The sequence below is a fragment of the Condylura cristata genome, unplaced genomic scaffold (assembly GCF_000260355.1).
Source record: "Condylura cristata isolate star-nosed mole 26May11 unplaced genomic scaffold, ConCri1.0 scaffold00007, whole genome shotgun sequence".
NCBI classification, from domain to species: domain Eukaryota; kingdom Metazoa; phylum Chordata; class Mammalia; order Eulipotyphla; family Talpidae; genus Condylura; species Condylura cristata.
In genome coordinates, this window is record NW_004567108.1 from 49,034,192 (window position 1) to 49,060,008 (window position 25,817).

The 25,817-nt window shown below is 35.4% G+C and overlaps 2 protein-coding genes across 4 annotated transcripts in view; one reads left to right on the top strand and one right to left on the bottom strand.

Annotated features, from left to right (window-relative positions):
* Nucleotides 1-9,765, top strand: part of PPAP2A (phosphatidic acid phosphatase type 2A) — a 68,110-nt gene extending 58,345 nt beyond the window's left edge. Inside the window, exons 6-7 of one of the 3 annotated variants that reach the window (XR_001145196.1) lie at nucleotides 8,715-8,891; nucleotides 9,342-9,426. Coding sequence is in view for 2 of the 3 variants with exons in the window: in XM_004678319.2 (XP_004678376.1) it covers nucleotides 8,715-8,891; nucleotides 9,342-9,470 (306 nt within the window). In the remaining variant the exon portion in view is untranslated. Of the gene's footprint in view, nucleotides 1-8,714; nucleotides 8,892-9,341 lie in introns of all 3 variants that reach the window. The other 2 variants (XM_004678319.2, XM_004678318.2) reach the window with 2 other exon arrangements.
* Nucleotides 9,701-25,817, bottom strand: part of SKIV2L2 (superkiller viralicidic activity 2-like 2 (S. cerevisiae)) — a 68,246-nt gene continuing 52,129 nt past the window's right edge. Inside the window, exons 22-27 of the mRNA XM_004678316.2 lie at nucleotides 25,614-25,777; nucleotides 19,448-19,553; nucleotides 16,100-16,156; nucleotides 14,864-15,026; nucleotides 11,172-11,276; nucleotides 9,701-9,966 (exon numbers count right to left, since the gene is read on the bottom strand). Coding sequence (XP_004678373.1) covers nucleotides 9,914-9,966; nucleotides 11,172-11,276; nucleotides 14,864-15,026; nucleotides 16,100-16,156; nucleotides 19,448-19,553; nucleotides 25,614-25,777 — 648 coding nt within the window. The 3' untranslated portion in view covers nucleotides 9,701-9,913. The remainder of the gene's footprint in view (nucleotides 9,967-11,171; nucleotides 11,277-14,863; nucleotides 15,027-16,099; nucleotides 16,157-19,447; nucleotides 19,554-25,613; nucleotides 25,778-25,817) is intronic.

Here is a 25,817-nt window from a genome sequence, read left to right on the forward strand (position 1 = left end):
GGCATTTTCAGGATTATGACTCTACTTTTGAGCTAGGTGTTTGTGGACAGTGGGAGAAGCCTAGATAATCAGCCAGTCTGCAAGTATGGTGCTAAGAATGTAGTTGATTTGGAGTTGATTTGTGCCCTTCCTTTGAGCATTTATTTTCTGAAGAGGTTTTCGGGAACAAACAGCTACTTTGTAATTCCAGCAATCACTGATCCAAGTACTAGGCTAAGGCGCCTGCTGCTGCCTGCTCGCCTCCCCTGATGTGGCGATGCAGAGCCTGACTTCTGTGCTCCTGGGAACCAGCAGGTCGAGGAATTGAGTTTTGATTACTGAATATGAAGCAGCTGGTAATGGTTCCATCTGAGCAAGTTTTATTTTTCTTCCATTTGCTGAAACATTTTCCAGACTATTTCACGTGGGACAAAGAAGTTTTTGAGTTTCCTGCTTTAAGAACGTGTCATCTGTACAATTTCTGGGTCCAGTTCTAACTGCTCACTTGTAGAACAGCATGGAAGTTTGTGCTTACATGAGACAAAGTGACAGTGAAGAAAAGATTTGTACCCTAATTTTGCATATCAAACTAGAAATGAGGATATATCAAGAGCAAACTAATAGAATACCAGGCTTTAGGACATATAAGTAAATTTGATCTTTAAGTTAACTTGACTTTTTTTATAGTATATGCATATAAAATTAACAAAATTTGGTGGGAAGAGGAGGTGTGGGAGAGACCTCTGCCTTTCTAGATCAAATAATTTTGTCTTAATTCTCTTTCAAGTAGGTTTTTATATTGCTATGATCTGGAAATTTGTTATTTTTCATTTTTGATCATATTAAGAACTGTTTTGAGTATTTAATGTTTAGGTTAAAAAACCCAGGTGTATAATATTAGAAGCAGACCGATAGGAGTTAATTTTGCCTCAGTTAGAATTTAAATTTAACCAGAATCATGTTTTTATATTTGAAAAACCAAATTGCAAAAGTTTAAAGAATGTTAAAATTGCAGATGCATTACATAAAATTAAAACCCACAATTTCAAAACCTAAAAACTCTTTTTTCATATCCTTACTATTTCTGAAAATTATGTTTTCATCTTATGTTAATTGTGTGAGGAAGCAACCAGGCACCAGCTCAGCAGAGTTTAGGGCTTCCTTTTAAAGATACACACCCACATTTCTGAAAATGTGCTGTGGTAAATGTGACTTAATTGAAAGTGGTAGTATCAGCAAATACTATTTAACACCCTCTGTTCATTTATCTTACTAGGGATAGTTAGCATTCTACCTAAAGGAGCCTTTTTTTTTTTTTAATAGGGCATAGAAGTTAGGGGACAAAGGAATGGCTGGTCAGTGTCCTGAGAACTTCCTCAGAGCACTAGTCTGTCTGAAGAATGACTTTGGAATGTTTTGTGTGCCCCAGAACTACACCTTACTAGTCCAGGGCAGCATTTGTGGTTATTCACTCATCTGTCTTACTATCTATGTCCTTCTTTATGATAGAGACCTAAGAATCTGAGGCCTCTGATATTATCACTCATCTATCTGATAAAATGGAGAAATAGGTGTGTTGGGAGCAGGCTACAAATGTCTTCTTCTTAGGCTTTCTAGTGGTTTCCTATTAATCAGGCCCACTTGCTTTACTATTTGATCTGAACCCTACCTAATGCAGTTATTTTGATGAAATTCCAGTGCAGAGGTAAAAGGATACTGATTTTACCTTGACCCATTTTTTAATTGTGAAGGATATTCACAGGTGAGAATTTAAAAATGTTTAAAGATTTATTTATGTGTAACAAGAACTGGGGTACAGACCAGAGGTGCAGGGGGTGAGAGGATTCACCAGAGACGGAGTGGTGAGCAGAACAGGCACACTGACCAAAATATACTTTTTTAATGGAAGCTGTGGACAAAGACAAGAGGTCTGCTGTGCCACGTGGGTCAGCTCTCTGGCCGAGGATTGAAATCATGCTGCAGTAGCTGCATAGAGCTTCATAGTGCTGTGCATTTACCTCTTGCGCCACCAGGGAGGGCCCCTAGTTTTAAGCTCTTCTTCGCTACCAAGACTCTTCTGTAAACTTAAATAAAAGCTTTTAGTTAGGATTCTTTAGTAATATGTGGAATTAGGGTCCCCTTGGTGGCCTAGGGGTTAAATTTTAGTGCTATTGGCTGATCCCTGGCCAGGGGTGGTGACCCACATGGCACAGCAGACCTCTCCTGTCGTCCCCACTGTCCCCTCAACAGTATATTTCAGTATACCTGCCTGTTCTACTCCCCACTCTTTGGTGAATCGTATTACTCCCCTCCTTACCTCTGAAACACCTTAGTTCTTCTATGAGCAAAAAAAAAAAAATAATAAAGGGGGGGCAATTAATGTATGAAGGATGAGATTAATGTGTAAGTGGTCAATCGCAAGCCTACTCTGAACATCCAGGATCTGATGTCGCTAATTAGGGCACCAAAGTTGTCTCAATTGTAGTTTGGTAATTGTGTCAATATAAGCTGCTTAATTTATAATGTAAAGGTACAATGAAAATTTTAGATAAGTAGGGTTGTCATAGACCAAGGTCTTTGTCTTTAAGAACATGGGTAGGAGAAACTATACACTGGATTGTACTGATTCTAAGCTGTGGAAATATTTACCTCATGTAGGCCCTAGTTTGCATTTCAGCCCCTGAACACACCAGTGTTTTCTTGCCCTCTGCTTTTCACGTTTATGTACAATACGTAACAGGCACTGGTTACCCCACCCGTGCCACACACCCAGATTCCTTAGGCAGTGACTCATCTTGTTTCCCAAGGCATCTTGGCATCAATGGTCAGTCCTGAGGTTGGGTGTAGATGTGCAGTCCCTTAAACCCTTTCCAGTGACAGTCTTTGATAGCCAGAACGTCCCTGTCAGGAACTCCTGACATCAGAATTAAATTGGACTTGAAAAACATCTCTAAAGAACATACCCTGACCATTGTTCTGTGGCGGGCAGGCCAGCCCTGCACACCTTATAGTGCCAGGAAGAGTCAACACCCATGAAAACCACCTAAGCTGGTGGGAGCACAGGCAGGGCTTCTTTGAGCATAACCAGTTTGTGTGTTCAGTGACTCCCCTTGAACTTTGCCAGATGCCCAAAATTCCAAATTTATTTGATTGTTCAGGAAAAGAGCCATGGTATGAGACTGTCCTTTTTTCAGTACAGGGAGGAATATACTAAAACAATTTTCTCAGCATCATGTTGAGGCTCTAAATCAGAAACTATTTTATGCTCTGCCTGTAAAGAAATTCCTGTGTAAATTAGTAGTCTTCCTGTACTTCAGCTGGATTGCACTCCCTGCCACAAAATGTCTCTTATCTAGGCCTTACCCTCTCCTGTGTTTAGTGCTACCCAACTATCTAAAGCTTATTTAGATTCTGTGATACACTTGCTTTCAGTATTCCCAGTCCCTCATCTGGCATTGACCATAGTTACCCAGTACTGTTGCTATTTCATGGAGATGTTTCCCTAAGAATAGCTTAATGCTGAGCATTGGGTGAGTCACTTGTGACTCAAACTACTGAAAATCTCTCCTCCCCTTTTCCCCCTCCCCCCATTTTAAGGAATAATGTGAGATCTAAATTTAGGACTCAGTCCTAATGTTGAAGTTGGAGCCTAGAGAAGACTAACTAAAGTGAAACCTAAGTGTTTTCCTGGCCAGATTTGTGTTCAAATGATTAAAGGCAGGTGGGACAATACTTTGGCTTGTCTGGTTTGGTGTTAGAAAGCAGTGTTTCAAAATAAGTAGATCAAGACGTATTTCTTATTGAGCAGGCTTTTGTGAGTCTAGCTCAAGTCAGCAATATTTTCAGAAAGGTCGGAATATTTAAGCATTATAGGGCACATGCAATCTCAATTGCATATTAACTCTTCAAAATGTGAAAACCACTCTTAGCTTGTGAATGGGCCTCACTCTAGCTTAAAATGTAGGGGTGGGGGGAATTTCTTGACTGTAGTCTTAGTTGACTCTAATAGCATTTTGCAGCTGTGTTTCAAGGTCAGTTGAGAAAAGATAAAAATAAACCAGGTTCAGTAAATACCTCGTTCAAAGGGACTACAGTGATGAGTTATTAGGTACTTTGGTGGTGAGAGAATTATATACTGTTCAAAAATTTATGATATAAGTATTTCATTTAAAAATGTAAAAAATACCTTGTGCAACAGTCAGGTTTGAAATAATAGTACAATTAAACACTTTTTTGTGAGCTAAATGTTTCTTCAGGAATTTTAGGCAAAAGTTTGTATCTTTCACAGGCATTGAATAGTTCCCTATTTAAAGAAACCATATATACATTTTTTTAAAGATTTATTTATTTGTGCATACAGAACTGGGGTACAGGCCAGAGGCTCAGGGGCGGTGAGAGGCTCTACCAGAGACAAGAGTGGGGAGTAGAACAGGCAGATCGACAAAGTACACTGCTGAGGGGAGCAGCGGGTGGGTCAGGAGAGATCTGCCACACCATATGGTCACCTCCAGGGCAGGCAGGAATCCAACTCATGCAGAAGTGGCCTTAGCTTCTTAGTGCTGTGCTTTAATCTGCTGCACCACCAGGGAGGGCCCATATATACATTTTATACAATGTGTATCCTCATTTCTCCAGTGTGGTCCTGTACAATGGAAAGCCTCAGTGTACTTTCCAGATCTTCACTGTGTGCCTCAAGTAACTAGATGGAATCTGTTCATAAAGTGATTCATAGCTGTAAATTCTGCAAATTGGGAGGAAGGCCTCTCTGCAACTGGCAGTGAAGCATTCATTTGCTGCTTGCCTGGTGGAGATTTTTCCTATCTAAGCTCAAGTATGAGGTTATTTTGAGTAAAGTAACTGTCCTTATTGCTTTAGTGTGTAAGAAATTGCCTGTATGATTCTAATAACCCAGCTTTAGAACATTTTATGTCTATAAAATATTGGACTAGTTTGTTTCTATCCCATTATCACTAGGTTTTACTTTGCTGAGACTGGACAATTGACTGACCCTATACTGAGGATAAGATTTGTATTTTTCTGACCATAAGTCCACCCTAAATAGTGGCTCACAGGATGTTCACACTTAAGTTGCTCTTCTGAAGGCAAAAGCTATATACGTGGGGCCTCGTGTTTTCACAGCATGTAGCAAAGAAGCCACCTTTCAATGAGCACACTCTGGGGTGGGTTCTTGGCCAGCTCTTACAAAGTGAACTCATCTAAAACTGGATAAATGCGCAGTGAGGTGGTTGTACTTGATATCCTCTGAGCTCTTGCTTTCAAGAGCTAGTTTCTCCTACTAGAGACAGGAAGAGGCCTTAAGGTTGATTGAATTTCCTTGTATGCTAACTATTCTGTCCCTTTTCATGAAAAGGCGGTTGGGGGCAGTATGTAAGATGGTGTATGATATATATCTGCTGGAACTTAAGGCCTCTTTCCGTTTCCAGTGTTACTTCATAGATGGACATGAGCAGCAGGCTCAGGTGTGGGCGGGGTAGCTACCTGAGGATACTCCCCAGTCTCTGTCCTGAGCTAATTCTTGTGATAATTTCCTCTTCAGAATTCACTTAGTACTACAAATTCCACTCAGTGTAGCTCTCTGGATGAGGCCTTTTCTATCTCAACCAGAAAATCTCCTCTATGGAATCCTTAGGGAGTACCTTGGTTCTAAAATACTTTATCATGATTCCAGCTGCATTTTCTTGGTCTGTGTTACCTTTGCTGCTGCCCTCCTTTGGGGCTTCATAAATTTGTACTATTAAGACTATGGAGCTAATCCAGGGAACACTTCAGTGAAGAGCTGCAGGTTTTTGCTTCCATTCTGCCTTCTCCCTTTCTGGTATTTCTAGATGTGAACTTTTTCTGTTTAAGAGCTTTCTTCACCAGAAAGTTGGAAGTTAGAATTGGAGGAATCCATGGGCTATGGACACTCTCAAGCAAGATCCTGTCAGCTGACTGAAATACTGGTTGGAGAAGTCAGTTAGACCAAAATACAAAATATTCAAAGAATATTGGGAGAATCTTACGCCATTTATCTTGGGGCTGTAAACCCTTGTACTGTTGCTTAGAAACACACACTCATAGAAGTAAATCACATGCCTAATGTGAGAATTCTCTTACAATAGTGTCTTCAGTAGACTTGCAGTATGTTTTGCTCTGACAGGATTTCATTATCAGTTACATAAACTTATCTTTATAATTTGAGTCAGAAGTAGAAAATGAAACAGGATTTTGGCTGAATAAAGGCTAATTGGTTAGAACCAGCACCAGGACATACTGTCTTACTGACCATCTGGCTTTTCAGTGTGGTTGCCACTAAAGGCCTTGCTCTTAACTAACCATAGCTTTTGCTTTTTTTCTAACTTTAGTTTGAAATAGCCTATTTTAATCCAATTACATACATTTTGGAAAAGAGAATTCCTTTATACGTTCAGTATGTATCTAGAGGGAGAGGACAGCACAGCATACCAGAGTCAAGCCTGCAAAAAGTCTCTAATTAGTTCTTTCCCAGAAGAGAGGGCAGGCTCTCACCAAAGGGCTATCCTTTCGTGTGTGCCTTTCGGTGGGCAAGCTCCTCCAGATGGGAATCTGAAAATTGTAGGCACAGCTGTTGAGCCTGTCTGGTGTCCATTGTTGAATATAGAATTCTGCAATTCTCAAGAGAAGTAGCATGTTGCTTCTGGAGTTTGCAAAGGTGGGGATCCTAGAGCCTTTTGCCTTTTTAGAGCCTGAAAGATTTTTCCACTGTAGAACCTGAGAAAAGTTTTAAGAATGTCGCGCTACCAGAAAGATAGCACTCTGCTTCTATTGAACCTGCTTATGTAGGAAGGGATTCTGACTTGCAGGAGGGGAGCTGTCATAGAGTCAAGACTTCTGGTTTTGTTGGAACTTCTAGAACTCAAGTGACCAAAGGCTCAAGAAACTTACTTAGTATTTACTTCCTTGGGTTCTACTGAAATAGCCACTCCTATTAGGCGGTGCCTCACCTTCCCTGAGACTGCTCTGGCCCGAGGCAAAGCAAGCAAGCCAAGGAGGCACGCTCAGTAATGCAACCTCATGAAGAGTGGAGATTTGTTCAGCGACCAGACCTGCACTCAGGCTTCAGTAATTTTATCATGAGAGGAGCCAGAACCTGAAACACAACGTAAAATTAGGTGTGTAACACAATTAAGGGCTCTAGGAAACCTCAGGATGAAATAATTTCTGGGCTCATACAAATGGGGAAAACAGCAATGCTTGGGTAGGTATGTAAGGATAAACTACTTAGAATGGTAAAGGTTTAATATATTTGGATCTTCTTTGATTACTGATCTTTAGTTGAATATAATTTTCACAGCTAAGGAAAAAAGTTTGGGCAAAATAACATTTAAGGGCTTTGCTCATTGAGAATTTTAAAAGCTCTTACCAGTCTTCTTTGAGTTTCCTTTAGGTTGGAAGTAGAAACTAGGACTAAGCTGAATTCATTTTAAGTTCTTGTTTTTTTCTAAGATGTCTGTATTCATGTAGTTTGAAAAACAATACCTTTAACTGTTGAATAAAAGGGCAGTTAAATAACCTGACCAGACCTTTAGTTTTCGACACTATCCAGATCTTGCCATCCAGGAACTGGTTGTCTTGAAAATGAAAAGAACGTTTATAATTAAGATAGAACTGATGAGGTGAAACTTATGACTGTGTTACCCAATTAGCTTTAGTTGCCAGATACCAACTTTGATTCTACCAAAAAGCAAGCATCTCCCAACTCCTGAACCTTCAGACAAGTTTCTTAATGCGTAATAGTTGGAACAGACAAAAAAGGGGTAGGGAGTGCCACAGAAAGCCGGTAACAATTAACCAGCTAACGAGTATGACTCAGTTATACAACTGACATGTTCTTTAGAACTTCACGTTTATACTAGGTACTTAATAAAATTAGACAGCCTCTGGGTCTTTGCCAGTTCCTGAGAACTACACTAACAGCAATGCCCAAAGAACTGCGACTGATTTAGATAGCTATTTTAAGTTTTCTGAAGACTACATTTAATTGAGTTCTAAATTACTCTAGAATCTTAAAAAAAACTTAAAAATAATATTCTTATTGTATTGAATTGGAATTAGGTCCAAAAAAATTCTAATGAAATGATTTGCTGGAAGAATTCATAAGTAAATTATATTTATTTTACAACATTATCTTTAGGGATATACCACAAACAAAGGCTATGTGACCTACCTTTAGAGTATAAAAAAGCCTTAGTATACAAGTGCTATTAAAATAGACACTGTTGTGGATCAGGCCTAAGGTACAACTGGATGCATTTATTTAGAAATTAGAATTACTCATTTACTCTGTTACCCCGTTATATAATTTGAGCATATTAAGAAAATTCAGCCTCTAGCTAGGCTCGTGTGAACACACAGTGGCTTGGTCAGGTAAAGGCACCTGTGTTCAGAACACTGGCAGTCTATCTTGATAGAATTCTAACACAGACGAGGCCAAGGACCTGTTCCTGAAACCCTACATCATAAACAAGTAAGAAAGGTGATCTAGCTAACTATTAGTAAATTTTAGTTTTGCCTGGCTGGATTAACTTTTAGTTATTGAGTGTAAGAATGTTTGCCTAAAGACCTATTCCATATGTACTGTTTTTTAATGATTATTAAATGTAATGGTACTAATAACCCTTAATCATTTTAAATGCTAAGTATTTAGAAGTCTAGTGGTACTTTTGACACTAAACTCTTCTTATCTTTTCTATTAGATTTATCTTCAAGCCAGGATGAAGGGAGACTGGGCAAGACTCTTGCGCCCCACACTGCAATTTGGTCTTGTTGCTACATCCATTTATGTGGGTCTTTCTCGAGTTTCTGATTACAAACACCACTGGAGTGATGTGTTGACTGGGCTCATCCAAGGAGCTCTGGCTGCAGTATTGGTTGTAAGTATACAAGGCAGTAGCCTACATCTTTGGGTACTAATACCTGGATAAATAAGTAGAAAAATATGTCCCAATGAAAACTACAGGCAGAGAATGTGGCTAAATAATTGCTAATAGGTAAGGACCCAATATTGTTAAGTCATTTTTAGGGTAGAGAGCAGATAAAAACTAGGTCATTCTTTTTAAAAGCTATATTAATCTTGTTCTACCTGTATTATGGTTTGTATATGTATACATATACATATACGCATAAAGGCCATGGTTTGTTCGGGATGAATTGAAAAAATTGAACTCTTAAGGGCTCACTTTTCTTTTTACTATGATAGGAACTCACAATTTGGCAGAATGTCTTAACAAAAATTCCTGTCAGCCACTAGTTTTTGTTCTTATTTCTTGAAATTTCATGATTTTTAACAAGCATTTTCTTACATCCTAACTTGTTCTATGCAGACTGTCTATGTATCAGATTTCTTCAAGGACAGAAATTCTTTTAAAGAAAGGAAAGAGGAGGATTCTCATACAACTCTGCATGAAACACCCACCACAGGAAATCACTATCGGAACAGACACCAACCTTGAAGGCAGCAGGGTGCTGAGATGAAGCTGGCTTGCTTTCTGAAAGAGAATTATTGCAACCAGAAGGCAAGAACAATGTATTTTCTTCCCAATGTACAAGCCTTAAGGATTTGCTGCTGCTATACCTCTTGGATGCCCACTTTACCTGTGTGTATATAGTTACATTTAACACAATGGTTATCTAACAGCTTTAACTTCATTTAAAAAATTCAAGCCTTTCACTAAAACAATGTCCACCTGTACATTTTTATTAAAAAATGTAATGCTTATGTACAAATGTGTATGTAATATGCTTTCTTGAAATGACAATTAAAATATAATACATTAAGATGTTTAAGGATAAGTGTCTTGCAATGGGAGAATTAAATCAATACTTATAAGCATTTATAGTTGACTGTAATCAGACAGGTGGTGAACAGTTTCAAATTCCGCATTCTGCTAAGACTCTATAAGTAGAGGCTGGCAGCAAACACAATATCTCTCTTGATTTTGGTGATTCCTATGAGGAAAGAAAAGGGAGAGCTTCAACTTTTAATACCATAACATCATTAATTTCCCTCTACTGCGGTTTTAAAGACAACTCAACAATCCTGGTAACATTCACAGAAAAACCTGAAAAATAAACTTGCTGGTTGGAAAGGTTACCTAAAAGAGCTCACAGCCACCTCCAAGAGCTGGAAAAATTAGCAACGAGACCTCTGATCTTATGACTCTGACTCTAAAATTCCGTGTGTGGTGTCTAAAACTTCAAATTGACTGACTCAGATTTCTGAGCTATTAAAAAGTTAACCCCCAAACACTAACTTTTAGCCTTTATTAGAAGATACTGTATTACGTGAAATTCTTTCCGGACTAAAACAGGACAAATTTTATAATTTAAAAAGCTTATAGATTTAACCCTGCTTAAATAAATCTGACAACATGGATTGTATGAGTTAAGCCAGTTTTTGTAACCCTGACACTAAGTTGTTAATTAGGAATCACTGCCTGACTGATCAACAACATTGAGTGAAAGCATCAGAGAACAGCAGTCATTTTCTTCGTGGCCCTGTCTTCAGAGGGCAGGAAAATAGTCACAAGCATGCTGATAAGTCTAGCCTCACGCCCTCCCCACTATCACCACCTTGGTGTAGTTAGCCTTTCCTGATGTGGTCTTTCTGCTTCTACTACAGACTTGCCTACACTGCAACAGTTGTGCTGTAAAACCCAAGAGGTGGGTGCTACACATTCCTTTCCCCCTCCTACTCCTATTATTCTACTCATGGTTCACTCTGCTCTTCTATTGCTCAAGTTTATATAAAGTATGTATGAAGAAAGGCTGTACCTGACACTTTTGATTGGAGTTGCTTAGGTCTTCTCATAAGCCCCCAAATCCCTAGTGTCACATCTTTTTTGTAGACTTACACTACCTGATGTTACTGTTCATCTCCTTGTACTAGAAAGCAGTCTCTACAAAGGCAGGAATTTGTGTCATTTTGTGCAGAGCTGTATATCCTAGTACCTGGCACGTAGTAAGTACAGAATATCAGTAAATGTGTCTTAAAAATGTCAAAACTGTTTCCCTCACAGACACGAGCAAGTTTTTTTCAAGCCCTACTAGATGGCCCTCCATGGGTCCACAACAAAAAACTGAAAATGTGCTACTTTGTGGTCAAAAGTTCAAGACATCTACATTTTTAGAAAGCTGACAGAATGTACACTGACCTTCTGCAAATTTATTTTCCAGTTCAGTGTTTCCAATGGCTTTTGCTGCTTGACACATCTGTCGAAGCAGTTCTTCCAGGCGTCTCATACAACGAATTATGCTGCCTGTACAGATAAAGAAACATTGCTTGTAACAATTATCAGGAACAGAATTTTTCTTAAGTGGTAAAGCCAGAGAAGTGGCATGATTAGGAATAAACTTATTGTCCATTTAGTCAATAAGCTAGCAAACTTGACAGGTTGCCTGCTATGCACTAAGAAGGTTACAAAGGTGAAAAATCTAATTATCATTCTTGACCAATGATGATCAAGGACTTCTTATAATTGTTGACACCGATTTTACAGAGAAGCACGTAACAAAATGCCATGGGAGAAAGCAAATTTGGGTGAATGCCAGCAAAAGATGACATAAAGGTGGTTTAGGAAAATAAGGATGAGGGAAGACCACTGAGCACAGGGACCCTGGGTGTGGTCTAGTAAAGCATCTGGCACCGTGAAGAGAACACAAGGAGTTTACGTAGGGGAGCAACAGGATCAAATCTGTCACTTCAAAGGTTCAGTCAGCTACAAAGAAAGAAAATGTGTCCTTTAAAGGACGTAAGCTGTTCAAGGCCATTTTTTGTAGGAAAGCAAGTAAAGTGACAAATACTGGACATTACCTTGTGATTGCAACAGGGCAAAATAGAAACACTAGCAGACAATAATAAACTAAGGTTTCCAAGATTTAAGAAAATAGGAAGGGAGAAAGTGTGAAAGGCATATAAGCAATTGTGGTGGGGGAAAAGGGAAAATAAAGGTACATTCGTTCTTCTTGACCTTTATGTCAGTGGTTTCTTTTTTGTTTTTAAAAACATGAGATAAGCCAAACCTTTATCCACTAAGTAAGACTCCATATCTGAGAGGTGGAGGCAGAGTGGTACACTGTACTGCATTTGCTTTTTCTTTTTTTAAAAAAAAACTTAAACACCATAAACAAGTTTCAGGTATAATTAGTAATGGGAGCTTTTGTGATGCCATGTGCTCAGTAGAAAACAAGTCCTTCATGGGTAGTGATGAGTATAATACTGGTTTTGTAGACAAAAATTAACAGTAATAGCCGCTAGTTAGTCATAATGAATCTACATGGATTAAGGGACTGAAACCCCAGGCATTAGAACACAAGTACTTTTTAAATTGCCAAATTTAGTTTGATGGAAATAACTATAATTTCTTTCTTTATTGTAAAATCTGGAAATTATCCCCAAAACTCAACTGAATCACAGTAGCTCTTATATCAGACACTAACAAAACAATGTTAGACCCAATTTTTATAAAGTACTGAAACTACTGCTGAGATTCTTGACATAATTAAAAAAATTTCTATTTTCATATAAAGGAAATTAGAAATGAATAAGGTTTGAACACAGCACATTAAAAAGCTCCATTGCAGTCATTTTCTGCCTGTAAAAATACGTAGATACTGGACTGGAGCTTTGAATCAGTATTTTTCCAATTATGTAACAACAAGATGTGTAAAGAAAGGCTATTCTGAAATGGAAGACCTCAATGATGATAACAAAAGAGGGGGTAGTAAAAGGGAGACAATATGCTTGAAAAAGGAAATACTAAATAAATCAAGGTTCTCAGATTTTTTCCATTTGTCTTTTTTTTTTAAAAGAGCTAATATAGAAGTCCACCCAAATTTTAGAAGAACAATTTTAGCTGATATAATGGCACTGGAGCCAGAAAAACAGGCAAACTGCTGACACGAGACACAACTTGTAGTTATAAACAGAATTCTTCAAATTTCAAGCAGACTTCTCAGCAAACTGATGTAAAAACAGCCCAAATAGGATCTGAAAGTGGACAGAACACATTTCAGAAATGCAGTAATAATGTAGAAGAGGTCACCTCATAGGCAGCTAACATATAAGCTGTCTTCCATGTTAGCAGAGTAGGTACTAAAGTACAAAAAACAATAATCCACAAAGGCAATTTTAATGGGTCCCCAGACTTCTATGCCTATTGCCCCTTGACTTTTTTTGAAACAAAACAATAACTTTTCCCTCAAACATCATTACTGTTTTATTCCAGTGAATTCTGACTTCCTAGACAAGTATTTAAACTAAGCCATTACATTAACTAGTCTTGGACTTACTTAGATATTAATCATTAGTTTAATTTAAGCATGGGTTTTCAGTGGATGAAGACAGCATAAAACTATGGTAGAATACAAGAAGTTGCTAGATGATCCAAAATGTAAGGATAAAGTACGATTCTTTGATGACGTTAACTACCATGTAATTTGATGAGGGTTCACGTTATCAGTGCCATATCTTGTACTAAATAGCCTATGGGACCCTGGTCAAAAAATTTGCATTCTTAAAACTCAGTCTCCTTGTGTAAAGTAGAAATAAAATCTACTCGAGTTATTTTAGTGAATAGATCTAAATTATGTAAAGTTTTGTGCACTGCCTGTCACACTATAGTCAGTTAAGAAACAGTAATACAGTGATCTTCCTAGTAACATAATACAGTGCGAGGAGGATTTAGTGATCTTTTAATGCAGACTTAGACATAAACCTTAGAGAAAAAGTCTAAAACAGCACACTTTAAAAAAAAAAAGAAAAGCATTATAGAGTTCTCTATGATGGTGCAGCAGTTTAAAGCACAGCACTAAGAAGCTAAAGCCACTTCAGCATGAGTTCAATCCCCACCCTGGAGGTGATCCACATAGCGCAGCAGACCTCTCCTGACTTACTCCCCTCAGCAGCCTGCTCTGCCTGTTCTGCTCCCCACTCTCTCTCTGGTGAATCCTCTCACTGCCCCTACACCTCTGGCTTGTATCCCAGTTCTGTATGCATAAATAAATCATTAAAAAAACAACTCAGATCAAGGTAGTGGAATAAGCTTACTGTTGAAACTTTTAATGTTCTCTTGTACAGATTTCTAAAACCTGTGCATCATAAAATTGATTCATAAATTTAGTAATCTAGTTTCTATATCAGTTAAAAGCATTTAACTACTGAGTTATTAAAATGTATTATTTTTCAAAAGACCTTTACACAACAGTATTTTAAGTACACTTAATCTTTGAAATCTTTTTTCATTTTTAAGTGTACTCAATGAAAGTATCTAGTAAAAGCTATTCACCATTACTATCATCTACATAAGGCAATCTTTGTAATAAATATATGTTCTATAAATATTATACTTTTTATCTGCTTCCTGTAATTCTAACTACTCATATATTTCCTTTGCTTTTATTATTTTTATTTAAATTTGCTCTTGAGTCCAACAGTTTTAGCTTTTAAATTCCCCTATTAATCTGTTTCAAGCTAAAGTAACTATCTGGCTAAAACCAAGCTTTTTATTAGAAATGCAATAATAGCATTTTCAACTCTATTTTTTTAATGGAATTATAAATTATAACTTACAGCAAGCCTGTAAGTTATTACCAAGAGAATAATACCAAAAAGTAAAATATCCACACAAATATAAAGTGCTATTAAAGGAGGATCTATTGTGTAATTGCAGAGGCAAATACGCTTCCTGAGGAATTTACAAAAAGCAGATTACACTAAATAGTACAAAAGATATATGGAGAAAATAACAATTTCCAAACAATAATACTACATTATTCCTGTGGATTACACAATGTGATACTAAGGATATTTCGTATCACTGTACAGATCTACAAAAGTTAACCATACCTTCAAAGACATCGGTCATTTTGCAGATATGGGCAAATGTAGCTCCAGTTGCCCAAGTATATACTACGTCCATTAAGTGAGGTTTGAATGAGCTTAGATAAGTTTCTTCATCAATTTCCAATTTGGCTTCTGCTGAAACTTTTGCAATTCTTTTAGCACATTCCTTTGAAGATAAAAAATGTACTTAAATTTATTTATGATCTTTGATATTTTCTCTAGGTTTCCAAAGCTAGTATTCTACAAGGTACCTTTCCCTTTCTAAGCACATGCGTATGCTTTGGAAATTCTGTTTGCAGACAGCCACAGTGCATGTTACATCGCAAAACAGTCAAAGGCAAACTTTTCCCATTACACTGCAGTAGTTACAAAGAAAAATGTATCATGATTTTCACTGTTCATTTTTTACTAAAAACAACTTCATTAAAGTTATTCAAGAGAAGCATTTAATCTCCAATTGTTCCAAAGGAAAAAAACCAATCCAATAAGAATGTAACAGTTAAAAGAAATATATATCCTAAGGCAAAATACTTTCTTCCCCAGCAAGGTTTTAACAGATATAAAACATAATATTTTCTTTTTCAGAGAGTAAGAAACTTACTCATTTTTTCCCCCTACTTTGTAATCTAAAAGGCTTCTCTAGTTCTGGAAATTTCAATAGTAAGAGATGTTAACATTACACTTGCATGGGGCCTTTTTTATGATTTTACTTTCAATTTTCTCTTACAGTGTCTTATAGTTCCATTTTTCCCTTTCTAAAGCTGAAAAGGCAGGTAAAATTAGTTCATTCTAAGAAAATAATAAAAGACATACTCATTATGAGGAGTTACTGTGGCTTTCAGGAATCAAATAATTTCTTAGAATAGAACAGTCTAAAAACTTTGTTGTAAACTACAATGAAAAGATGTTAGAAAATTGAGCTAACTAAATGCCACTCCACCAAGATGCCATTCTTAATAAAGGAAAATGATGCACTTGGTTATTTGGAACAGCCTATCCAGAACTACAGTGTTAAATCTGAACTCATAGCAACTCTATATAATTTATTACACTGGTGAAGAAATATATATTGAAATAAGAATCAAATATACTACTAAAATTGCATTAAATGAGTAACATCAAGTGACATTTTATCATGAAGTAAGCTATCTCTATGAAGTGAGAAAAACTATAATTAGATTGTCAAAAGTGTTTATTTTACAATCTACTATTAATAAAACATAATTAACATAATCTTACCTGCATTTGACGAAGCGGTCCTGCTAACTGCTCTGTTAATTTGGGCATCTCACTAGACTGAAGGAAAGGAAGATTAACTATAAAAACTGCCAATTTAAATTGGGACATATACTTCTGCTTTAAACAAATAAAGCTTTCATGATCCTTTAATGTCCAATTATAACCACAATCATTAGCCCTTAAGTTCCTAACTTACTAAGTTTATGTAAACAAAATTACTATTCTCATCCTAAGTTACAATATTCTCTTATTTCAGAGGAAAATGTTATACTGCTAAATTTGTAATGCAATATAATGTAAAAATATTCTGTGACATTAAATAGAACTGGGATAGAGCAAGTATTGTAAACATGCACAGTAACTAGATCAATACTATTAAATTGGTTTATCATAGTTTGATTGTAAAACAGTCTTTATCATAGTTTGTAAAACAGTCTAGGCAACAATGTTGAAACTTAAAATTTGGGGTAAAGAACATTAAAACAATACTCAACATTTTATTTTACATATTTCAGGCTCTCTAGCCAAATTTAAAATAGGTAAAATTTTAATCTGAATTTCATTGATCTTAATATTACCTTCCCATACATGCAAATAAGTATTTCTTGATAAGGATTTTCAAGTCTGTTAAAATCTCAGTTTAGTAAAAGGACACAAGACTACTAAGTGTCCTTGATATTATGTCCATTCATGGCCAGTAGTTACTGACCTTCTCTGTTCTGCTAGCCACCCTAGGTAGAAGGTGCCAGGTCCTGACATATTTTACAAATGCTCTCCCACAGTATGTGTAGTTTCTTTCCTAATATCTCCCTTAAGTCTCAATTTAAAATTTACTTTTTTCAGTGAGGGCTTTTCTAACACCTTATTTAAAATAGTAACCCTAAATGTCCAGTAATTTCTATATAATCCCTCTGCTTTTCTCCAAATTAATCATCATTTGACTTACTATGTACTTTTTCTTAATGTTGTCTTACTTCTTCTATTATATAAAGGTAAAAATTTTCTGTTGACTCTCTAATGCCTAGATCTGTGCAATATACTGCAAGTGCCTAATAAACATCTAGAGATTCTTATGCTTCTATTACTAACACTATATGAAATGTTTTATTCTTACAGATATTTTAAAATGTGGGGGGCAGTTTTATAAGGAACACATTTTAGAACAGAAACTAGTACATCAAACATTTTATTGACAAGAATCTACTATTTATTTTCTGGTTGCAAAACATTCTTTAAAAAAATACCAACAAAATTCCATAGACTTTAGTGTAATTTTCCATGTTGATGTTGAAAGGCACTACCACAAGAGTTGATGACACCACATATAATAAATACTGTGTGGCTTCACTGAACAAATCTTAACCACACATAGTGACATCTTGCTCCAAGATTTAAGAGTTATAGTTTGGCTAAGTCCAATTTCAATGAAGAGGTAACACACTTGTCCTCTCCTAAGACATGACTTTTAGCTTCCCACATTGAATGGGGGAGGGACAGAGTAGGACCGCAATGGAAGAAATTACCCACAAAACCAAGTCTGACAAAGGCAGAAGACCATCAAACTCCAAACAATCTCTAAGTCTTTGATCTATTTTAAAGGAAATATGAAAAACTACTGCTGGCAATTATCTTGGAAATGACACAATAAAATTTTGAGCCTAAGAAAGAGCACCCCTAACAAAGAATTTTGTAAAAGAAACATTCTTCATGTGCAAACTACTTCATGGATGCATAGCAAGCATTCTCAGAAACCATACACTGTTTCAGGATTACTGTTTTACTTGTTATCACTGCTACTATAGCTGTGATTCTAGTAAGTAATGAAGGAGCTGAGAGAAAAGTACCTATTGCCTGCAAGAAGTGACCCTGTAAGTAATAAAAATGGAAAGAACAAATGGAAGAACTAAAAAAAGAAAAACACAATTTACTTAAAATTTAAACTAAGCATGTGGTAAAGGCCCTTTAAAAATTTAAATAGGAATATTAAATTATTTTTAGAAGGCTAACATCTTTGTCTTATTCCTATTTTGTCCTTTTCATTCACAATGAATTTTAAATGTGAAATGTGAAACATGTATTTTACTTTTCAAAACAAACCATACCGGTTTTTGGAATAAAGTATAAGGGTGGTTAACATTCTGGTGGTATTTCATCCAGGGTCTCAATTTTGATTTCTTAAGGGCTGTTGAAAGTAAAATAGCTAATCATAAGAAAAAATTATTGCAAAAGTAACAATAAGAATCTGATGGCCACTACCACAAACCTTGGTTATGGAAACTAAGACACAGTCTTTAATGTGACCAGCTGTTTCATAGTTATACTGGGAGGAGGGGTGTTAATTCAACCTCACTATCCCCCTTTCAATTTTACTAGTTTTACCTATATTTTGCATTCATTCATCTTTACCTGACTGTCTGATTAGGTCAGACATAAACAGAAAGCATTTTTTATTAAAAAAAAATTAAGTTGGAAATATGATTGATGATGATTATCCACAAACAAAATAGTATTTCATTCTCCTTTCTGATATTGGTACACATCCTTCACCCCATTTTTAAAACATTTGTTACAGCACTTCACTTTTACAAAAGGCCTATGTTAGTGCCTGCTTTCACTAAGATCATTTTTCACTTTAATGAAAACAGTGAAAAGAGTAAACAGTCTCCAAAACCTTTGTAGAAGCCATTTTAGGAACCGCTTATATACCCCATGTGGTGAGTGTGGTAGTTCAAACTCCTTCCCCCGGAACTGTTGTGTTATCAATCATACCATTCCTGCTTTACTATATGTTATTATACATGTTTTTATTATATAGTGTTATTTTAGGTTTTATGTGTTATTTGGTACACTTTTTTTTGGATCTGGAAATGCCCCCCATTTTTTCCATATAACTTACTTATTGAGGCCCTCCGTGGTGGTGCAAGACTCAGCACTATGACGCTACAGTAGCCACTGCAGCACAAGTTCAATTTTTCCCCTGACCTGCCCGCTGCTCCCCTCAGCAGCATTATTTATGCTTCCCATTCTGTCTCTGGTAAATCCTCTCACCCCCTGCACCTCATGTGTACCCCAGTTCTTGTATGCATAAATAAGTAAATCTTCAAAAAGAAAATTAGTGCTTCCTTGTTGAGCTAAAACTTTTCATAGTTCTGGCCCACTTTCCATAGTGTAGGAAGCCTATGTGTCTTTCTCTTACTATGTTCAGTTAATGTGCCACTTATTTCTAATCAACTTTGTCCATATGTGTAAATATGAAGTAATACATTTTAACAACAAAACATAACCACAATATTAAAATAAACTACAGGATGTTTCCAGTGAGAAACAGTGTGAAATCTACTAACTCACATTTTCTTGAAACACAAAGCAGCTTAACAATGCAGTTGCCTGTTCTGCAGACAGGTCATTGAAAAGGCCATTGAACATCATCTCGGTTAGAAGCAGCTCATCAGCACTATATAGTCACAAAAAAAAGAAATAAAAATTCAAATACCAAAATACACATCATACATATATTCTCAAATGTAGTCTTTAATAAACTGTTATTTGACCATGAGGAATAATGAAAATGACAAAAATATATTTATTAAAGGAAATGTCAAGCGCTCTATTTACAAATCTACCTTAAAAACATAAAATTTCTAATAGAAATCCTATTTTCACAAACACCAAAATGCACATAATCAATGAAATAAATCATTCTTTTTTTTCCCCCAAAAATGGGCAAATATTTTTGAAGTTATTGTTTTATTTAGCATTTCCATATGCCTGCAGCAGGGAGAATATGTGTTAACTTTCCATATTAACCAGAAGTCAGCACTGAATTTCAAAACTTGTTTTGACTTTATCATTAATATACAGCAACATCAAAGTAAAATATGATAAAAAAGAAATGCAATGCCAAAAGTTTTCAGAGGTTAGAGAAAAAATATTATAGAAGTAGAAAATTTGACTTTATTTGGACTCCTTTACCTCTAGAAGCATCTGTGGAGGGGACATGAAGGACTCTACCTAAGAGTTAGCAACCTTCTAAGCCAAACAATGTGTCATTTTCAACTGCTCTGGTTAGATTATCTTGTTATAGGAAAATCCTTTAAGGTTTGAAATGATTCCTCATTTCTTTACAATATAACTGCTCAGGGAAGAACATTATTTATAATGAACCAATTTAATGCAAGTAATCAACTTATTATAGCTTGAATAAAATTACCATCTCAACAATTCCTAAGTGAGGTTATAGCAAAAGCGTTGTGTAAGAGTGTCTCCTCCTAGTCCTGCTATAGATGGCTCATGGTTACTGACAGGACTATTATCAAAGAACCATTTTTAAAAAATAAATTACACAATACATTATTTGTTTCAAAGATTTTTTTTTTGAGGGGGGCGAGGGTTACAAAAAATTTCTTAATTCTTAATACGCTAGGAAAATAGTCATCATCGTTTATTAGCTGGGTCGAAGGACCCTTCTAATGGTTTAAAACTTTAAGTCATTTTATAAAATAATGAAAACTGACACACGGGTGACTTGGTGATGGGTAACCCAGGGGGATTACAATTGAGATGAAAAAAAAAAAGTACAAAATGATGCAAAAATAAACTGCTAAAAAATATTAAAATAAAAAAATTTAAAAATAATGAAAAATTTATTAGAATATACTCATAGCAGATCCACACTTTATTCCGTACTTCTAGTCTTATAAATGTATATAACCAAGATGGGCAATGCAAAAAAGACCACTGCTCATCAATTTTCACCCATGAATCTGGAATTTAATACAATTCCTTATACAATTCCATCTAATACAATTCCTTATTTCAAATAAATTTCTAATAGGTACCAGGTCATCAGGAGTTGTTTCTTTTAGTACTTGTACTGTCAAAGTATATGGATTCTAGACTTCAAATACATCTTTTAGGTTCTAATTTATTATAATACTGGTCTCTTTGCATCATCAAAATACAACATTAAAATTTTTTTGGACATTTCCTAACTTTTTTGAAAAGAGGAAGGGCGTTACTTGCCCTATAACTGTAAAGCATACTCATTCAGATTTATATTACAGAGGTAGTAAATTTCTTTTACAAAGAATAGGATGATCAAGTCAACAAATTTTTTTCATCTTTTCATTATCTGTTTCTTAGTATCTACCACTGTTCACAGTATTTGGTCACTTAAGAACCACACTTTTTTTTAAAAAAAAGAACCACATTAGGGAATATATTTAGCACATTATACCATGAAAACTGACTGTCACAAATCCTTCTAACAAAGCAAGAAGGTCCACATTCATACACAAGACATAACATTACTAAGTCCTTCCTGTTGAACAGAAGGGAAAATAAGGCATTTTAATATTTTCTTTTTGTCTTTTGAAATATATTGCTCACTGATCTTGAATATGAGAATTTACTTATATGGTTGTGATTCTGCATACATGATCATTTCAAATCACTTTGTACAGAGCAGCTTTTTGTCACTGTGTTACTCTTATGACTTCAGTAATAACTGTAAACTTATTTTTTTCTTTGTCACCATGAGAAATGAAGTCACAGTTGTACTCAATGAAGGCTAAAAAGTGACACAAAGGTATTATCTCTACATTTCCATAAAAGCTTCCATGAAAATTCCTGATATTTAAAAAGGGTTTGTGATAGCCCAGAAAAATGACAGTACTGTGAAGGACACAGAAATCACCTCTTCTATACGAACCACAAACTGAAAACAAAGCCCAGAATTCCTGAGAGAAAAGCTCACTATCAGAATAAACAAAAGGAGGTAAAAGAGCTGTATAATGAGAACAACAAGATACTGTTAAAAGAGTTAGATAGCAACATAGGGAGGAAGGATAACTGGGAGGTTATCCAGTATTCATGAAGTGGAAGAATCAATATAATTAAAATGACTATCCTGCCTAAAATGAAGCATAAACTTAATACAATCTTCATCAAAATCCCAGCAATGTTTTTCAAAGAAACTGAGGGAAAACACTACTACAATTCATATGAAACAACAAAAAGCCTTGAATTACAAAAGGAACCTAAGGAAAAAACAGGGAGAAATGGAGTATTATGTTACCTGACTTCAAACTTTACAATAAAACAGAAGTACTAAGAACATCATATTGGCACAAAAATAAGACACATGGAGCAATGGAACAGAATCAGAAGTGCAGAAATAAGCACAAACACCAGCATTTATGATAAAACACCCATGAACATACAATGGGAAAGACTGGCTCTTTAAGAAATTGTACAGAAGAATGAAGTTGTATTGTTCACTAGCCATACACCAAAATAAATCCCAAGTGGATTAAAAATTTATATGACTTGTAACAAGAAAAAAGAAAACATTGGTGGTACACTCCTTATCAATAATAAAGGTATTTTTGACTCAACCACTATGGCAAGACAATTAAAAACAAAAATGAGTAATTGGGGTTAAAGAATTTCTACATAGCAAAAGAAAATAGATACCCTATTGAATGAGAATACATAATTGATAAGGGATTAATACCCAAAATGTATTAAAAACTCAATTCAACCAAAAACCCAATTAACAAATAGGCAGCCAATAACCACAAGGACTTTAAAAGATATATGAAAAAATGTTCAGTCACTCCTAACAGCAGAGCTGCAGTTTAAAACTACAGTGAGATACCACATCACAACAGAGACAATGGCACATATCTAAATACCAACAACCAAAACTGTAGAGGATACAGAGACAGAGAAACTATTACACTATTGGTGGATATGTGAACTGGTGAAATCACTATAGAAAGCAACCTATATTTACCTTTCAAAAATATCTAAAAAAAAAAAAAAAAACAGAAATGCTGTATGATTTAGCAGTCCTAATCTTTGACATCTATACACAGATTATGAAACCATCAGCAACAAAAATGCTATGTTCTACAATATTCCTAGCAGCATTATTAACAAGAGACAGCATTATTCACTCTCTAAAACCCCTTCAATGGACAAATGGATCCAGAAGATATGGTATTCATATATCATGAATATTATATAGCCACAAGAAAGGATAAAATGCAGTCAATTTCAACAAAAATGAAGGGTATTTGAAGTAATTATATGCAGCAAAGCAACTCAGAACAACAAAAACAAATATTGGACATTCATATAACAAAATTTTAACAAAGTAAAATACTTTAAAAATCTACTGAACACCAAAAAAAAAAAAAATCAAGGTTCTGAAGTTAAGAGTGGGGAAGGAAAGTGACAAAGGTACATAAGGGTTTTTTATAATAAGGATAATTAAATAAGGAAAAAAGCAGCAGTGTTTCCCACTTACTTTTCTTTATAAATGGGGGGAGTGGGCAATGAACTCATTCAGTAATTTTAAAAGCATTACTCTTTAAAAATAAAAAAGCAAACTTTTTTTTGGGGGGGGAGACTTCTAAAAGGAATCAAGTCATAAGCCTCTAATCTTTACAAGCAGTTAAAACTACTCAAAAATAAGTACAAAATTAAGAGTTCCTAAGGGTAAGCTAAGAGTTAAATGGAGCAAACAAAAAAGATAGTCCCTTGAAAAAGACAGTTCCTGATAGGAATTATCTATCGATAGTCCAATGCCAGAGGCAGAAGGGGATAATAATCACAAGACAACAATTTAACATACTTAATGTTCAGGAGCCTAAAGTCATATTGGGAAACTTTATAGTGATTTTCAAAAGATTGTGTGAAAAACTTGCAGGAATTAGTAGAATGTGTGGTGGAAGTGAGGGAAAGATCATGGCAGGCAAATAAACACTGTATGTGGGATGTGGAAATACAGGCTAAAGGGAAGGGGGGCAAGAACACATTGTACTACAGAACTTACTCTGAAAGCAAAAGGAAATCAAAAAGACGTTTACCAAAAAGAATGACCAGATAGAATTTATGCTTTGGAAAAGAATATTCTGAAAGTAGTATAAAAGATGGATTACAGAAACTCGATAGGGGAAACAAATAATTAGGAGCTCCAGTGCAGTACTATAGACAAGAAATAATGAAAGACACACATTAAGTGGGAATAATAAAAACCACAAAGGTTGGGGAAATACTAAGGAAGACATGGTAAGAAAGAAAAAGTTGACTGGATGGCTCCCATGTTTTTGCCCTTAGTGGCAGAGTCTTGTTTAGCAAAATAGAGGGAGAAACCAATTTTATGGAAAAGACAATATACTTTGATATGTACTAATGTTATTTCTATTAATGGAAAACATGCATTAGAACGTAACCATAGTATTTAATCTTCTAAAACTAAATTTGTCTCCCATAAATTAATTTTTATATTAACTAATATTGTATAATATCATAAAGAACAATCCCTATAAACATTTGAATGAAAAGAATAGAACTGGAATCCAGATTTATCTTAGTAACTTATGGTAACTAGGCTTCTTGAATGTCAAAGTGGGCAGGAAGGAAAACTACAACACAATGAGCAAAATCTAGCTATTTAAGAAATGTATTGCCTGGCTCACACAGTGACTAAAAAATAATTCTGAATTAGTTTTTGAACAAATAAAAACCAAAATTTTGAATTCTGGCTTTTCTAATTTGACCAAGGTATTCTATTATTCCTTAGTAACTAATCTGGTCTGTTTAGCTGCTGCCCCCTTTTGGTAGCCAAGAACAGTTGCTTGCCAGTCTCCTGGCCCCTTTGTAGACACCTGAGAATGTAACATCTGAACGGAATGATCAATAACAATAATGAATAAGTTTTTCCAGAAATATCTGAAAATCATATGCAAGGTAATTCTCTGGGCTCCATCTATTAGGGTCACCATAAGAATATAAAAGCTCATTTCAGAAACACTTCTTAATGACTTAACTGACAATAAGGATCAAGACTATTGAACAAAACATGCTTTATCTCCAGAGTGATGGCAATAGTCTCACAGTAAGATCCTTTCCTCATGGCAAGGAAGGACTGTCTAGTGGGTACTTCCTGAATTTCTGACCTACAGAAACTACCAGAGAACATAAAATGGATATTGTTTCAGGTGACCAAGTATTAAGGACAACTATAATCTGGCAAAAGATTACCAGGTTAATAGCTAATAGCTTAGAAGCAATTTTAAGCTGTTGTATATAAAAGGCTGTGCTATAATATCTCACAGTTAGGCCAAAACTTAAAATCTGCTACATTTATAACAAGATGGTTATTAGACCAAGTTTCAAGGAAGGAAAAAAGTTAAATGTAAAAAAAAAAAAGGGGGGGAGGAATACAAATTTTTGTTTAAACTTAATATTTAAGCAATTATGTAAAAATCCCACAATATTTTTTAAAAAGGAAATGTGCAAATATTAATGAAGTTCATGTTAATTACTGGAATCCAAATGATTTTCCAAAATTTTACACTTCTAATTTCTCATTGTCGTGGTCAAAAGCTGCAGTTAATATGGAAGGTACTGTGCAACTTTATTTTTCAGACCGCTTTATCCAAAATATCAATAGTTCTTATTTAAAAATCAATATCCTATTTAACTTTTTTACAGCCAGGTTTACCTGCTTATTTCACAAGCCACCCGTCCTTTCATCTCTATGACATCAGAAGAAGTAGCAAAGCCCAATCTCCTTAAAACACGTTTGCGACATTTGAGCTCATCCATCTGTAGAACAGTTCTTGCTTTCTTTAGTTCTCGCTTTGCAGATTTAATATCCATTGCAATCTATGGCAAATAAAAATACAAAAGAGGTTCAGTAATAAAG